Source organism: Xyrauchen texanus, chromosome 29 (assembly GCF_025860055.1).
Source record: "Xyrauchen texanus isolate HMW12.3.18 chromosome 29, RBS_HiC_50CHRs, whole genome shotgun sequence".
Lineage (NCBI taxonomy): Eukaryota > Metazoa > Chordata > Actinopteri > Cypriniformes > Catostomidae > Xyrauchen > Xyrauchen texanus.
In genome coordinates this window covers 14,914,938-14,931,974 of record NC_068304.1, presented here as the reverse complement: position 1 = coordinate 14,931,974, position 17,037 = coordinate 14,914,938, and the positions used below count along the sequence as shown (strand labels likewise).

The following is a 17,037-nucleotide window of genomic DNA, read 5'->3' as shown; positions in this document are numbered from 1 at the left end:
TTTTATTTCATGTTGATTTCAAGAAAGCGGAGTGGAAAGTCTCTGTTCAACAACAGAGGAAACAATTTAAACTGTTACAACATGTGGTTTTGCTACAAGACAACACATTTTTAACGGCCCCCTGATGTTGCAAAGAGCTAATTTTCTCCTCTAAATGGTAGTACCCCTGGAGTCTCCACACATATCTCCATCAAAAGCATGTTAAAAACAGGAAATGCAGCTTACAAACAGTTTTTACTCTGTCAGATTCTTTTTCTCCTTGGTCTGCTTGCAATCAGGGGTGCTGGTGGGTAAATCACTGCTACAGCAGTATAAATTTAGCTGGAAAAAAACAGCACGGGTTGTTGGCTCTCCTCTGTGGCAACAATACTTCCATATGGTACAATGTGCAATGAACCAGGACAGGTTAGCAGATGCAGGAACAACACTTTAATGTCTGCGAGTAAAAATAGCACCATAATAATAAAGTTACAGCCTCTTTAGAACTCCTGAATTAATTAAGAGTGCATTAATTAAGTGTCTTTATATAATTTAGCAAGCAGGATTTGGGACCAAACTGACTGTAATTGAATGTCAGTAGAATGTACAGTATGACATTTGACAGTATGATATGTCTAGTTGTTAAATTGTTACAAATAGGGAAGAAATATCAGGCTCGGATCATGTTTTTATATCTTTAGCAATGGTTATGTTATGACGTATCTAAACGTCTAGGCAGTGTTAACGTAAACAAAAACTAAATACTTTTTTTTTTTTTTAAATAAAACTGAAATGATTGGAAAAATCTGAAACTAAACAAAAATAATTTTTCACAAACCCAAAACCACCTTAAACTTATATATATATATATATATATATACACACATTGGACAACAGATAATTGGAAAAATAAGTATATATATATATATATATATATATATATATATATATATATATATATATATACATACATATATACATATATATTCTTATACAACTCCCATCATAAATCACCATTGGCAGAATGTTAGCCTTCAACAACTTCTACTTTGTCACCTTAAGAAAAAACTGGCCTCAAATTTAAAATTACATTTACGATCTACCTTATACACGAAAATGCCACTTGATAGATGTAACAAGACTACCCTGAGAAATTGAATGATGTTAGATATTTTAATTGATACCAAGATTTATCTTTGGCAGCAAAAAAATATTTAAACACTAAAAATGAAATAGTGTGATAACTTAGAAAAATAACCTAAATAACTTGAATATAAAATAGAAATAAAAAATCAAAAACTATAATAACCCTGCTTCTAGGAAGCGTTTTTGCTTGTCTGTAGTGCTTTCATACTCTCATTTTTGTACTTCTCTTCCTTTTTATGATTGCTTCTCAAGATAAGCCCACACATAGCCTGGTAACTTCTCCCTAACTCAATCTGTCTGCCACTCTTGTTCACAAGTGCCATCCTGGCAGCACAATGATACATTAACAGTTTTGCAAGGACACTGAGTAAATAAGAGTGTCTGACAGACAGAGACTGAGGAGAGACACGGACACGTGGACAGCTGATGGTCATATTGATCTCCAACCAGTCCTCTTTATTAATCAGGTGCCTGGTCTCAGAGCAGCCCTATTTATTCACACAATAAACTCATGCCAGTCACGTCTCATTGACTCATTGTCATTTACAGATGGTAGAGAATGAAAAAGCATTTCCAATTATGTTTTGGGTCTCTAATTTGTTATAGGAGGCTTTTAGTGTCTTGCCTATGGAAGAACAATCTTGCTTATTTACAGTCTATGTCTGGAACTGTGGGGAAAGTCAGGTGTTCAGAAAAGTACTGCTTTGATTTTTTTTTTTGTGTGGACATTACCATGATATCTTTTAAATACTTTGGAGTGCCATGTAAATAAAACATTATATAAATATGGTATGTACAAGAGTGTCAAATTATAAACTGCTAGTTTCATTCCTGGATGCTGATTGGTAAATAAAGCGTTCCAGCCATGCTATAATACACTATATTAACTGTTATGCAGCGAAACACCTGTGCATCTAGCTATTTTATACTGTATGTATGCACTTTAGTTTACACCTTGCTGTATGTGAGGGACTATATCTCCTATTGGAAGGTTACATTAGTTAAGGAATTTTCTTACCAATTAAATTAAAGTGTGTATGTGTGGTGAGCAGGGTGAGGCCGAATGGTGTCTGGGCAGAGCGAGGCTGTGAAGATAATTTGTGAATGACTACGTAATGTGCCGTGCTGCTTAAGGTGGAGCTGATACATTACGTAGTCATTCACCACTTATCTTCCCGCATCGCTCTGTCCAGACACCACTCTGCCTCACCCTGCTAGCCACATTATATAAATATATATATACCGCCGGCCAAATGTTTGGAATATTATACATATTTTGATGTTTCAGAAGGAAATTGATACTTTAATTCACCAAAGTGGCAATCAACTGATCACAAAGTATATTCAGGACATTACCGATGTAAAAAAACAGCACCATCACTATTTGAAAAAAGTCATTTTTTATGAAATCTAGACAGGCCCCATTTCCAGCAGACATTACTCCAACACCTTATCCTTGAGTAATCATGCTCAATTGCTAATTTGGTACTAGAAAATCACTTGCCATTATATCAAACACAGTTGAAAGATATTTGGTTCATTAAATGAATCTTAACATTGTGTTTGTTGCATTATGTGGCAACTCAAAAACAAACACAGACTGGCATGTCTTAAGATCAACATTAGGTCAAAAATAAAAAATAAAAGAAACCGCTTTCTCTAGAAACTCATCAGTCAATCATTGTTTTGAGGAATGTATGCTTTAAATTGCCAAAAAACTGAAGATTTCATACAAAGGTGTACACTAGATTCTTCAAAGACAGGACAACTGGCTCTAACAAGGACAGAAAGAGATGTGGAAGGCCAGATGTACAACTAAACAAGAGGATAAATACATCAGGGTCTCTAGTTTGAGAAATAAACACCTCACATGTCCTCAGCTGACAGCTTCATTTAATTCTACCCGTTCAACACCAGTTTCATGAACAACAGTAAAGAGAAGACTCAGGAGTTCAGGCCTTATGGGAAGAATTGCAAAGAAAAAGCCACTTTTGAAATAGAAAAGAAAAGATGAATTGTTAGAGTGGGCAAAGAAACACAGACATTGGACAACAGATAATTGGAAAAGAGTGTTCTGGATCTTAACCCCATTGAGCTTTTGTGGGATCAGCTAGACTGTAAGGTGTGTGAAAAGTGCCTGACAAGACCGCCACATCTATGGCAAGTGTTAAAGGAAGTGTGGGGTGAAATGTCACCTGAGTATCCGGACAAACTGACAGCTAGAATGACAAAAATCCGCAAAGCTGTCATTGCTGCACGTGGAGGATGTTTCTTATGAGAACTCTGAAGTAGTTTAAGAACTTCCATTTTGCCACAAATTTGGAGGTATACTTGGGGGTCATTGTCCATTTGGATGACCCATTTGTGACCAAGGTTTTACCTCCTGGCTGAGATGTTGCTTCAATATGTCCACATAATTTTCCTTCCTCATGATCCCATCTATTTTGTGAAGGGCACCAGTCCCTCCTGCAGCAAAGTACCCCCACAACATGATGCTGCACAGGAAATTTTTCCAAAAAGTAAGATCTGTACCATGTGCACTTGCAAACTGTAGTTGGGCTTTTTTTATGTCGGTTTTGGAGCAGTGGGTTCTTTCTTGCTGAGCAGCCTTTCAGGTTATGTCGATATAGGACACGTTTTACTGTGGATATAGATACTTATCTGCCTGTTTCCTCCAGCATCTTCACAAGGTCCTTTGCTGTTGTTCTGGGATTGATTTGCACTTGTCACACCAAAATACGTTCATCTCTAGGAGACAGAATGCGTCTCCTTCCTGAGGCTTCGTGGTCCCATGGTGTTTATACTTGCGTACAATTTTTTTGTACAGATGAATGTGGTGCCTTCAGGCATTTGGAAATTGCTCTCAAGGATAAACCAGACTTGTGAAGGGCCACAATTTCTTTCTGAGTTCTTGGCTGAACCAAGAACCTAACCCTAACCCTAACCCTAACCCTAACCCTAACCCTAACCCTAACCCTAACCCTACTTGCGTACAATTTTTTTGTACAGATGAATGTGGTGCCTTCAGGCATTTGGAAATTGCTCTCAAGGATAAACCAGACTTGTGAAGGGCCACAATTTCTTTCTGAGTTCTTGGCTGTTTTCTTTTGATTTTCCCATGATGTCAGTCAAAGATGCACTGAGTTTGAAGGTAGGCCTTAAAATACATCCACAGGTACCCCTCCAATTGACTCCAATTAGCTAATTAGTCTATCAGAATCTGTCTAAAGGCTTGACATTATTTTCTGGAATTTTTTATTCTGCTTAAATGCACAGTTAACTTAGTGTATGTAAACTTCTGACCCACTGGAATTGTGATATAGTCAATTAAAAGTGAAACAAACTGTCTGTAAACAATTGTTGGAACAATTACTTGTGTCATGTCTTGCACAAAGTAAATGTCCTAAAATTACTTCAACCTAAGTGTATGTGAACTTCTGACTTGGTTGGTTGGTGCCAGATTGGCTGGTTTGAGTATTTCTGTAACTGCTGATCTTCTGAGATTTTAACACACAACAGTCTCTAGAGCAGGGGTATCAAACTCCGTTCCTGGAGGGCCACAGCCCTGCAGAGTTTAGTTCCAGCCCTGCTCCAAAATGCCACCTTGTAATCTTCAAGCACTCCTGAAGACCTTGATTAGCTGCTTCAGGTGTGTTTAATTAGGGTTGAAGCTAAACTCTGCTGGACTGTGGCCTTCCAGGAACTGAGTTTGACAACCCTGCTCTAGAGCATATAGAGAGTGGTGCGAAAAACAAAAAACAACCAATGAGCAGCAGTTCTGTGGACGAAAAGGCCTTGTTGATGACGGAGGTCTACTGAGAATGGCCATACTGGTTCGATATATTATAAAATACAATATAGCATTATACCTTAAGAAACATGGTTCTACCATCTGATACCATTACTGTACCATGCTACTGCATTTTTTGTAAGAGTTATTCCACTGGGCCAGTCAGTTGGCAGTGATGTTGGGTTTGGTTTACAAGAGCTCCACATTGCTTGATTGTTCAGGGGATGAGAACAGCCTTTTCTGCCAGAGCTGCAGCTACTTTGCATGCATTGAAGTCTGCTCTCTGCTCTGTAATGAGTCCTTGCATAAAGGGGGTCATGGCAGCAAAGGTGCATACAGCAGCCAATCAGAGAATCTCATAACAGGATGCATTCAAATGCGCCCATTCACATGCCAATTGATTCAACTTGGTACCATAAATAGCACCAACCAGTGCATAAATGGTGCTCTATTCTTCCCCTTTAGGTGTTTTATGTAGCATATGTCAACAGTGTAGAAATCAGTAGCGGCACCATGTGTAAAAACAAATTGATCAGTTATGATCGGAAATTCTCCAATGGAAATATGGTGGCAATGATGATGTGTATGATGAATTGTTCTTAAAGGGATAGTTCACCCAAAAAAAGCAGATTCAATTCTGTCATAAGTTCCTGTGATGACAGAATTTGGGTGAAGGTGTCATGTGTCACCATTCACTTTCATTGTACAGAAAAAAGATGAATGGTGACTTAGGCTAACATTCTTGTCGAGAAAATAATACAATTTCCATTTCTGGGTGAACTATCCCTTTAAATCCTCTCTACTGTGTATTTTTTCCCATATAGAGGGTGAGCCCATTGAAGCAATCGCAAAGTTTGACTATGTGGGGCGCTCTGCACGGGAGCTGTCCTTCAAAAAGGGTGCGTCCCTGCTGCTGTACCAGAGAGCGTCGGATGACTGGTGGGAGGGCAGGCATAATGGCATAGACGGCCTAGTGCCTCACCAGTACATTGTTGTCCAGGACATGTGAGTATCTCACACATACATGTATATTGTTCTAGATACTAAAGTGATAAAGTATCTCTGCTGACTTTAATGCTCCATTATTATCATATTTCAAGGATGCTTGGAAATATAATCAGGGCTCAGTTGATCTTATATGGCATAAATAAATCAAGGTCAACAATATTTTTAATAAGTTGAATACAAGTTCAGTGCATGCTCTAAGAGAGTTGAACTTGAACTTACTTTACAGAATAAAGTAAGAATAATTTATTTAACAAAAATACAAGCTTCACTTTTCTGCTTCTAAACTCATGAAGTGCTATGCCCCATAGACTTCTAATAAAGGACTAGGTCACACATAAAGGAAAATTCTGTCAAAATTGACTCACCCTCATGTTGTTCCAAATGTACAGTATATAATTTTTTTCCTTATGCGAAACACAAAAGGGTCACTTTTTAATAAACATCCCGGTCTGTCTTTTCAGTATAGTGGCAGTTGATAGTGAGTCATTTTTAAGCTTAAAGGACCAAAAATCATAAAGTTAAGCCATGTGGCTTGTGCATCATATTCCTAAGGTGTGTCCCAAATCGCATATTTCTGCACTATCCAACATAATTTTTTAATGCGAGTAGTACAGGATGTTAACTCTTAAAAAAAAAAAAAAAAAATGTTTTTTAAATAAGTGTACTACAAATACACAGATGATTTACTTCTTCAGAACAATTGTGTGTGAAATGTTGGACACTTCATGCACTTAACGGACGTGGGTTGCCATACGTAGAAAAAGGGGTGGAGTTACCTGGCCACAATGCTGTTCTGACTAAACAGTTGTAATTAATGGTGAATGTGGCAGTTAGCAAAACTTCTGTAGAGACAACACCTTATAAATATTAGTCGAGTGCTTTACCATAACCCCACTCTGTTTGAATGTACATTATTTGAGAGAAATAAGTGTTGACCTGAGTTTAGCTAACGCGTTAAAGCTAGCGGCAACACATCGCATACATTTGAAACGTCACTTTCGTCAACTAAACAAAACTGAATATTTCCCTGTAGGAACAAAATGTAAGCATTTCATTTGGGATGGTATTTCACTTAGAAAATGTATTTAATTCATGACTGAGTGCATAGTGTTTAATGTAAGTGTATAGTGCATTATTTGGGACTTAGCTGAAGTTTGATGAGAAATAACCCAAAATGTAAGTAATAAAAACAAGAATAAGAACTAGAAAGAAAGTCATACTGGTTTGGAACAAAATGAGGATGAGTAAATGATGACAGAATAAAACTTTTTGGAATGGGGGAGGGGGGGGGTGAACTATTCCTTTTAAGTGTTTTACATTTTTCACTTTCTATTGATGTTGTTACTATAAAGTTTTTTGAAGGATGAGTTAAAATTAAGCCAGAAATAAAAATTTTAGCTTAACTTTTATTGAACCTGGAACATTCCTTTTAAAATGCCATTTTATTTCATTACTTCATACATTAAACTAAAAGCTCATTGCCCATTCTGTTCTGTTAATCTTCTTTCCAGAAATGGGCATCATTTGAGTTTGGTTGCAATGCTATACTGTGCACCATCTTCCTCTGGTAAACCCCTTGATTGTCATGACAACTTGTTCCTTCCGGGCAATTATTGGCGCCTAGTTGAACAGATTATGCCGCATAAAAGGGGCAAATCTAATGGATCAGGCACAGTGCTGAGTGACTCCAACAACAGTGCCCATACCAGCCCACTCACTACTGTGTGTGTGTGTGTGTGTGTGTGTGTGTGTGTGTGTGTGTGTGTGTGTGTGTGTGTGTGTGAGTGAGTGTGTGAGTGTGTGTGTGTGTGTGTATAATTCACATCGTGACCCTCTGTTGATGTGTGTTCTTGGCTCGTGGCACTGGTACTGAGAGAATTTACAGCCCAGCATAGAGAAGGAATTTAAGAGCCCCTAGCCCAGCAGTGTCAGACCCTCTGTCTTCTAAAAGAGCTGCGTTTACAGTGAGAAATTGAAAGGATGGCAGAAGGACCACTCACATAATGTACAGATAGGATATCTTTTGTCAGCAAACAAAAAAAAGAGTGTTTGAATTCTATTTGGTGCAATAAATGCACACATGCGACCTTATGAACTGTCCAATAAACATAAAACTACCATTTTCAAGATGCAGTCAGTGATTAAAAAAATCAAGAATTCTCTTTTGAAGTGTGAACAATGTGACAGTGTATTTTTGTGGGATTTGGATCTCTTCTGTTATCTCTGTTGCCAAGTGTTGTTGCACTTAAAAAGGATCCACATGGGTTTATGTCTGTTTGTATGTGGTTTATGGCAGGGATGACACATTCTCAGACTCTCTGAGTCAGAAAGCAGACAGTGAGGCCAGCAGTGGACATGGAGGAGAGGAGAAATGCTCCAGCAGGGACATGGGATCTCCAACAGACAGCCGACAACCTGATCCATACATCAGTAGGTGAGTGAACCAATTAGATCCTAAAATCAGCCTTGCTTAAAACAGAGACTACATACAGTTTACTAGTGTAATCCCTGCTGACTTTTTGACCATTTGAACACAGTAAAATGTTATTCTCAAGGATTAGATTGTTGGTCTATGTACACGTGTGCTGGATAGACGTCTTTAGTAGCCATGTTTTTAAAATACACTTTGCATTCAGAAACGGCACAATGTAGCATAGCTCCTTTTCACTTTACATGGCATCTTAAATACGCTGAAAATCAGTCAAAAACGTCCAGCTAGCGCAGGGGTCGCTAACCTGTGGCTCTTTGTTAAAAATCAAGTGGCTCGTCGGGTCTCTCATCATTCACCAACACATGATCGTTTACAACTTTCTAGAGATACTTTTCCAACAGAAAGTGTGGGTGTGATTGCAAAGCTTGAAGACAATGACAATGTTTTGGTTTCCTTTCTCCCGAATTTTACAGCCTTCTTCTGGTGAACAAGGTTTGAAATGAACACCCGCCAAATGCAGATTTTTCATGCCAAGTGCTACTGTGGAAGGCAACCTGAAAGACTTGTCGGAGAGATATATAACAAGAAATTAGACACAAAGACGTGCATTTGATGAAACGTGATTAGATTTTGAAGAACAAACGAAAGAAAAGCCACCGATGCGCGTCTGATTTGATGTGTGCGCGCAGTGAGCTCTGAGTGCAATGAAAGCTTCTCCAACACACGAACATTCATAGAGTTCTGGGACTTGATCTTAGCGGTTAAGAACATTTTCTATGAGCGATTTTGTGAATGTTTGTTATTTTTTATGCGCAACCAGGGTGTGATATAGCACCCGCAAAATGCGATGAGCCTTAATCCAGTTCACAAGCTCCTCATCCAAATACATTTCATGTAGGAGTAATTTTGCTCATCTATCTGCAAAAGGTGTCTCGGAGTGACACATGACAAGAAATGCTGACGTGTTTGAAGAAACACACTTTATTATATTTTTAAGAACAGACAAAAGTTTGTTCAGAGGCGTGCAACGGGACCCTGTCTTGTGAAACAAGCGCATGTAAAGAGTTATCACTCCTTTTATTTCATTCAACTGAAAACTGTTATGCTAGTATAATGAGAATGCTGCAATCTCCGATCATCTCGTGAGGTACTGCGAGTTTAGTTCGCTCTTACACATTGTGAACGTAATCTGCAGGTTCAGTAATATATACATGTATCTTTGTATTAAAGAAACAAAGACGAAAGTGATTAAATCATAAGGCAATACAAGACACGTTCACCTTGAAGTTAAAATTGAGTTCTATTTTTTTCTTCTTAAAGCATCATAAATATGACCAAAATGGAATACAAACACATTTGGCATCTTTTTTTGTGAACACAATAAAAATAATAATCTTAAGTTTTATGCTAGTAATTTTCAACTGTTGCTGCATACTGATACTTGCGTGATTGCAAATGGGGCCGTTGGAGACAGTAAATGTTTGGATTTGGGGAGGTGGTTATATATAAGATTTATATATCACTTTGTTATTTGTATTGCTTTTTCGTTTCGTTTAAAGTGCAATTTGAATTTAGAAATGTCTTTTTGTTCAAGTTTTTCGTGTTTCAGTAAATGTATTACATTTTTAAAGCAAAATCAATCAAGCAAAAATATTCACTTTATAATCGAATATTGTGATCATTTAAATGCGATTATAATTAAAATGTTTTTGACATATCGCCCAGCCCAAAAGGGAAGTAACATTTTTCATGAAGTAAAATGAAGTAATTTTATGGAGATCTGCACAAACACCTGCACTCAATTCCATATTGCAACATGTTACCTATTCGTGTTTGCATATTTGTTTGTTTTTGAGGAGTCTATGGGCAATATAAACATTGTATTTTATTGAAAACCGTTTATAGTAAAGTAGTGAATTATTTGTTTGAGGTATGGCTCTTTCGAAAAAATGCATCAACCAAAAATTACAAAAAAGGTTCCCGACCCCTGATCTAGCGAATGTTTACATAGAAAACAATTAAGTGACTGCAGAAGGATACAAGAACATCTAAATGTTTTTAACCCTTAACCAAAACTTCTTATGAGGGTGCATACAGTAGGTGTGGGATATGCCCTATTCCTGTAGCTTGTAGCTCATGATGGTTTTGTGCATACACTCATTTTGAACCTGTATTGTTTTAGGCCTCTTTTAAACGTTCTTTATACTGTGTTACTTAACAATGTGTTTGTTCTGTTCTACTGTATATTTAATTCTGTTGATTTATCTTGTATTCATTTTCTCCCTGGATCGCTCTATCCCTCTCTGACGTACATCTATGTTTCCTGCCTCTTAAATCTTTCATTGCATTTGGCTTTATTTAGATGTTCTCCTCCCTCCATAAGCGCATTCACCCAACATACATCCTCAAGGAAGAGGATAGCATCCTCTGCGAATATAAACTGAATTAAATCATAAATTGGAGGTCTCCAAAAGTCAAATATGCCCTTTGATATGTCAGCACTATTCCTAGAAGGGGAGGTGGGGCACTCAAACACATGAAATCGGTATTTTTACATTCAGTTAGCCAGAAATCTGGATAAGCAGTGACATTGTGAGGATTGCAGAACGAAAACAGACTCCATGCAGCACCTTTTAAATAAAATTACACTAAGAAAGGGACCGTTCACCCAAAATTGTACTTATGTTATCTCCTCCTTATTGTTCCAAACCTGTATTACTTTCTGTCTTCCATAGAACACAAAAGGGGATGTTAGGCGCGGAATGTTACGGACTGACAGCACCTCAGTCACCCAGTAACAACATCTTTTGTGTTCCACTTTAGTGTTTTTAACTATATGAGTATGAGTAAATGATGACACAATTTGCATGTCCTCCTTGCATATCTAAATATAAACAATGTCGTCCATGCAGCAGTGTATCATTGCATTGCTGCATTGTTTTATTTCAGTGCAGCACGCCCCCTGCTGGACAAACATCTGCTTTACTGCTACGTTGGATAAAATTGCACTCCAGTTTAAGCGAGTTCTTCTTACTTTAATCATTGCAAGCAAAACATTATACCTAGTATTAGCCTAACAGCAATAAGCAAATTAATTTATTTCCCCTGTTGTATGATATAGTTGCATAACTTATGAACGCACGTATTAGCATCTCATTAATAATTACCATTCATCAAGGACTGTCAAAATGATTATGAGCACATTACGAGAGCTCATTACGTACAAATTAAGCAGAGACTCACGGCTGAACAGCTATGATAGATCTTGCTAACTGAGCTAATGTAGGCTACGTGTTATGTGGCAACCCGCCGATATTGGAGACCACGTGATATAGCAATTTAGCTGTTAGCTTGAAAATGAACACATCCTGTGATCTGTAGCCTATGTCATCTGTGCTTTTAAAGGAATAGTTCATTCAAAAGTGACAATTCTGCAACCCCAACTGTTTACACCCACTCATGACATTTTAAACCCATATGACTATATTTTTCTGTGGAACACAAGGAGAATTTACACAGTAAACTTTCCTTACAATAACAGTTCATCTTGAAAATGCGTGTGTCAAGCTCCAAAAAAACTAAACAAACGCCAATAAAAGTAGCCTATATTAAAAGTAGTCAACACAACTTGTTCACTACATTTCCAGTCTTCTCTCATCATTTACTCATCCTAATGGCATCCCAGATGTGTATGACTGTCTGTCTTCTGCAGAACACAAATTAAGATTTTTAGAAACATATCTCTGCTCTGGTCCATTTAATACAAGTGAATGGTGTCCAGAACTTTGAATCTCTAAAAAAGCACATAAAGGCAGCATATAAGTAATCAATACGACTCCAGTGGTTTAATCTGTGTCTTTAGAAGCAATGTTTCCAAGTGTGGGTGAGAAACCGATCATTATCACACATAAAGTCCTTTTTTGCTATAAATTCTCCTCCCTGCACAGGTGGCAAAATGCACGAAAAATGTGAATCGCCAAAAACAAAAGAAGAATGTGAATGTGTTGATTTATTGTAAAATAAATATTAAAAAAAGGACTTCAAAATTGATTTGTTTCTCACCCACACCCATCATATCACTTCTGAAGTTATAGATTAAACCACTAGATTCCTTTTGGATTTCTTTTTTGAGATTCAAATTTCTGCCCACCACTCATTTGCATTGAACACACAAACAGAGTGGAGATATTCTAAAAATATTCAATTGTGTTCTACAGAAGAAAGACATACCCATCTGGGATGGCATAAGGGTGAGTACTGTAAATTATGGAAGTTAAATTTTGGGTTGAACAATTCCTTTATTTATTTTAGAAAATGTCTACTTTCACAGAAGTAGTTCCACAGTTAACAAGGTTATTAAATATGTAGGTTAAGAGTAAATAATGTCAGCAAATTCATCATTGGGTGAACTATTTCTTTAAGCATTGAATCTTAAATGGTCCGTAATTGTTTAAAGAGAGATAAAATATCAACCAGTGTTGTAGATATCTTGGTATTTTAGCTTTATACAAACTCTTTGGTTCTCAAATGTCAATTTTAATCCTGACCACAGGCGTCTTTTCTGTGCAGCTCTTTTGGTTTGGCTAATACTGTGATATCTGCAGTCATAATACAACATTTTGGCTCATGCTAAGCTGTTTTCTGGCAGGCATCATGTCATGAATATGCAGAGTAGATCTTACAAAGACACTCTGGAGATGCTTCTGACTCTCATGCTAATTATGCGTTAGCGCTGAAGGTTAGTGTTAAAAGCACACACGCTTGATGTTGCCAAATGCAGCATGTGATGGCTAGCAGCATGTGCTCATACGAGTTTAAACCGTGTCCATGTAGCATTGAGCTAACATTATTTGAAACAGTGAGTGCTGTAGGGGCGGACAGATCTCTAAACACCTTTTGCAACAGCTGATTGTTTAGCCATGGAGTGTAAATAGACTTATTGTACACTTTAACGTGTTGTAAGGCCAAATCTTTCTCTTCTTTTTCTTCATTTTACTCTCCACAATTTCTGCATTTAGCTTAGACTGCATAAATATTCTATTCAAGTGTATATGTTGTTTCTAATATTGTAATTTAATCTGTGCTTTTTGTTTTTATAAGATTCATACTTTAAATCATTTAAGATGAAACTTTGAAAATCTACCATTGACACTTAATGTTTGTCACTGAAAAGCTAACCAACTACAATGATATTATTGAGATATACAATATATCTGCATACTGAATATACACACACATATATATATATATATATATATATATATATATATATATATATATATATATATATATATATATATTTAACCATCTTTTTATTCAGAAAAGTGTAATGATAAATGCAAAGTATAGGCAAACCATATAATTTTTGCAACACTGTGTCATTAAATAGAATTGCACAAATGGTGATTGTTTGAGTGTTTCTTGGTTTCAAACATGAAAACACCTCATATGTCTGCCATTGGTAAAACAAACAGATAGCCCCACCCCAAACCCAGACCATTGGTTGAGCAAAGCTGCGGTGTGGGGCTGTTTGGGATGCTCAAACAAACAGAGCAATGTTTTGAAAGCACCGTAAAAGGCAAAGTGTTTAAACTTTTAATAGAAGTCATCTCACAAATGGCTTACTAATTGATGTCTCTGCATATTAAGTCAGGATAGGAGAAAATAATTTTAACATTGAAAATCTCTAGTGCAGCATTTCATTTACACTGAATCACAACCTTAAAACCTGAGCTTAAACTTTAAATAAACAGTTCATTTTTCTTCCTGTCTTTCCCCTGTTTAGCCGGCACAGGAAGAGAAGTGACCCCCCAACCCGCCGGCCTCCAGCCCGGCCCACTGACGCCCACTGCATGGTCCACCACTCTCAGGGCCACCATAATAACCACAGCAGCCACAGTAGTCATGGCACACCAGATTTGGGCTCCCCAGTGATGGGTCACTATAGCCCCCGGGACCTGATGCGAGGAAGAGGACACATGCCCATGGACAGTCCCGAGAGATGCAGACGGATGGGCCACGGCAGCCTGACCAACATCAGCCGCCACGAGTCCATGAATAAGATGGAAAGCCCACCCATCCGCAGGTCCACCTCCTCAGGCCAATACACAAGCTTCACCGATCCTCATGGCAAGAATCTGGATCCAGAGAGCATCGCACAGGTCAGCGGGAGGCGAGCGACGGCGCCCCTCACACCACGCGCAGCAGGCCCAGCCCTGTAACATAGTCAGTTACTGTCTCCTGATACTAATGACTAATGCGTGTCTGTACACAACACACACACACACACACACTCAGATTTAAAAAAAGGCCTATTTCTGGAACAAAGACGATATCAGTGATAGTTGTACCAAACATTGCATTAACTATCCACTCACTAAGTAGTTTAAAAAGTCACCAGTGGTTTCACAACATTTATTGCATCCCCTTAATACATATTTCATACATTGTGCGACTTATCCTCCTGAGACCCAGTAAAAAACTAATATTTTCATTAATGTGTTTTAGTTTTTATTGTTTACAGATCATTTTTGTCAAGTTGGAAAAAATTGTATATTCCCAATCTCATTAACATTTATACAGTATTTTTTTTATTTATATTTTATATTAATACTTCATATTTCTTTGTAATTATGTTGGCAACTTGCACTAGAGCTTGGCAAAATTTAATTGCAAAAAGTTAGATTCCAGTTTGTAGTGTTATTTTCTTTAAGTGATTCTCACCAAAAAACTTTTCAATAAATTTTGCCATCCAATTTTACAAAACAAAAAAAAAAAAGATTTAAAATTATTTTTTGCATGTGCAAACTAAAGCCTACTTATAGAGCTTTTTACATTGTGATTTTATTTTCAGTGACCTTAAATCATAAAAGAATATTTATTATTGAAATTGTAAAGTATTTGTCAGGATGGTTAGGAGAGAGAGGACGAGGACTCATAAAGTGGAGTAGAAGTAGAATGGGGTTTGTTAAACTCAAAAACAAACATAAACAACACCGAAGGGGGAAAACTCCAAGGTCCAGGGCAGCGCAGAGCAAAACGATTGAGCTTGATGCAACAGGCTGGAACCGACGAGACCAGACACCAACAAGGCCGACACCTAACAGGATGAACAACCACAACGAACTGGCGCAGAACAGAAAACAGAGAGATTAAATAGGGAAGGAAACTTAGAAAGGGAGGGTAACGAGGGAAGGCAGGTGAGGCATTTGAACTAATAACAACGTAACAAGGAGGCGGGGCCAAGACATGAGACAGAAGAGCATGTGGCAAATGAACACAATCAGAAGCCATGTGCTCAAACAAATAACACAGCACAAAAGACAGACATAAGAGCGCATTGCAAAAGAGCCAAACCTGAAGCCATGCACTCACAAAGACGAGATATGGAACATGAGCGTCCGGATCCCGACACCAGAACTAAAACCGAACTAGACAGAAGAGTCGGGATCCAGACACCATGCTTCGAACATGAAACATAACATAGAAGAGTGCACGGCAAGGAAATCTAACCCAAAACTGTGCGCTCACACAGAGACACAAAGACAGACAGAGCTCATGGCCAGGAAATAAACACTGAGCCATTTGCTCAACACAAAACACTGACATGAATTTCAGGATCCCATAACCAACCAATAAACATGACTGACCTAAGTTTCAGGATCCTGCCAATATTTATACATCATTTCGCCTTGGTACTCCCATTCATTTTCACAGATTTTATTTTAAAAAATCATTGTGTACTGTAATACACATGTACACTTGTACATTGGAAAACATACAGTAAAAAATACTGTTACAGTAATGAAAGTCATCATTGAAATTGATTTGGGGTTAAAAATTGGTTTTATGAGAATCAACTCCTTACCCTATTCTCTGACAGGTGAAAACATATCTAAATTCTGATGTCCCCCTACATGGTGCACATATGATCTTGATGTCTCTATTCTTTAAAAGAAAAAGAAAAACAAAACACACTCTATATTCAAGTTAATAATAGTGTACACTTACTGTTCATCTTTCATAAATAAATAATGTCAGACATTTTTGAAAACAGTGGAGGAAGTTTCCATGAACAAATCCTCAAATATTTGGGATCTTGGAAAAGTCCAGGAAGTCATTTTTAAGATACTGTGGCATGAATGATCTCAGAACAGTTCACTTAAACAACTAAATTGTTGCTGGGTCCTAGAAGGTTAAATATCTGCTTTGTTTGTTAGTAACAATCTACCAGGGCGTGCTGAGTGACTCCAGACAGGTCTCCTAAGAAAACAAATTGGCCGGGTTGCTATTGAGGGTAGAGTCACATGGATGGAGTAACCTCTTCATGGTCATGATTAGTGGTTCTCGCTCTCAATTGGGCATGTGGTAAGTTGTGCGTGTATCTCGGAGAGTAGCATGAGCCTCCACAAAGATGCGTGGATTGGCGGTCTCAGAAGTGGAGGCAACTGGGACTTGTCCTCTGCCACTCGGATTGAGGTGAGTAAACGTGCGACCACGAGGAATTGTGCATTCTGAAATTGGGAGAAAAAAAATTGGCCCCACAGGCTGATGATTTCAAATTTTTCGAAATCCTGCCCTCCCAGCACAGTTTAACAATCTAAAATATTACAGTTCTCGTTGGTTAAAATTACATAAAAGGATAATTATAGCAAAGTTTAGCAGAGCACGCCTTTAAGGGACC

The 17,037-nt window shown here is 37.8% G+C and overlaps 1 protein-coding gene across 3 annotated transcripts in view; it reads left to right on the top strand.

Annotated features, from left to right (window-relative positions):
• The window catches only part of LOC127622967 (SLIT-ROBO Rho GTPase-activating protein 1-like), a 134,255-nt gene that overhangs the window by 113,851 nt on the left and 3,367 nt on the right, over positions 1-17,037 (top strand). For 2 of the 3 annotated variants that reach the window (XM_052097179.1, XM_052097180.1), the window contains exons 19-21: positions 5,740-5,920; positions 8,220-8,357; positions 14,140-14,515. In XM_052097179.1, coding sequence (XP_051953139.1) covers positions 5,740-5,920; positions 8,220-8,357; positions 14,140-14,515 — 695 coding nt within the window. Of the gene's footprint in view, positions 1-5,739; positions 5,921-8,219; positions 8,358-14,139; positions 14,580-17,037 lie in introns of all 3 variants that reach the window. The other variant, XM_052097181.1, reaches the window with a different exon arrangement.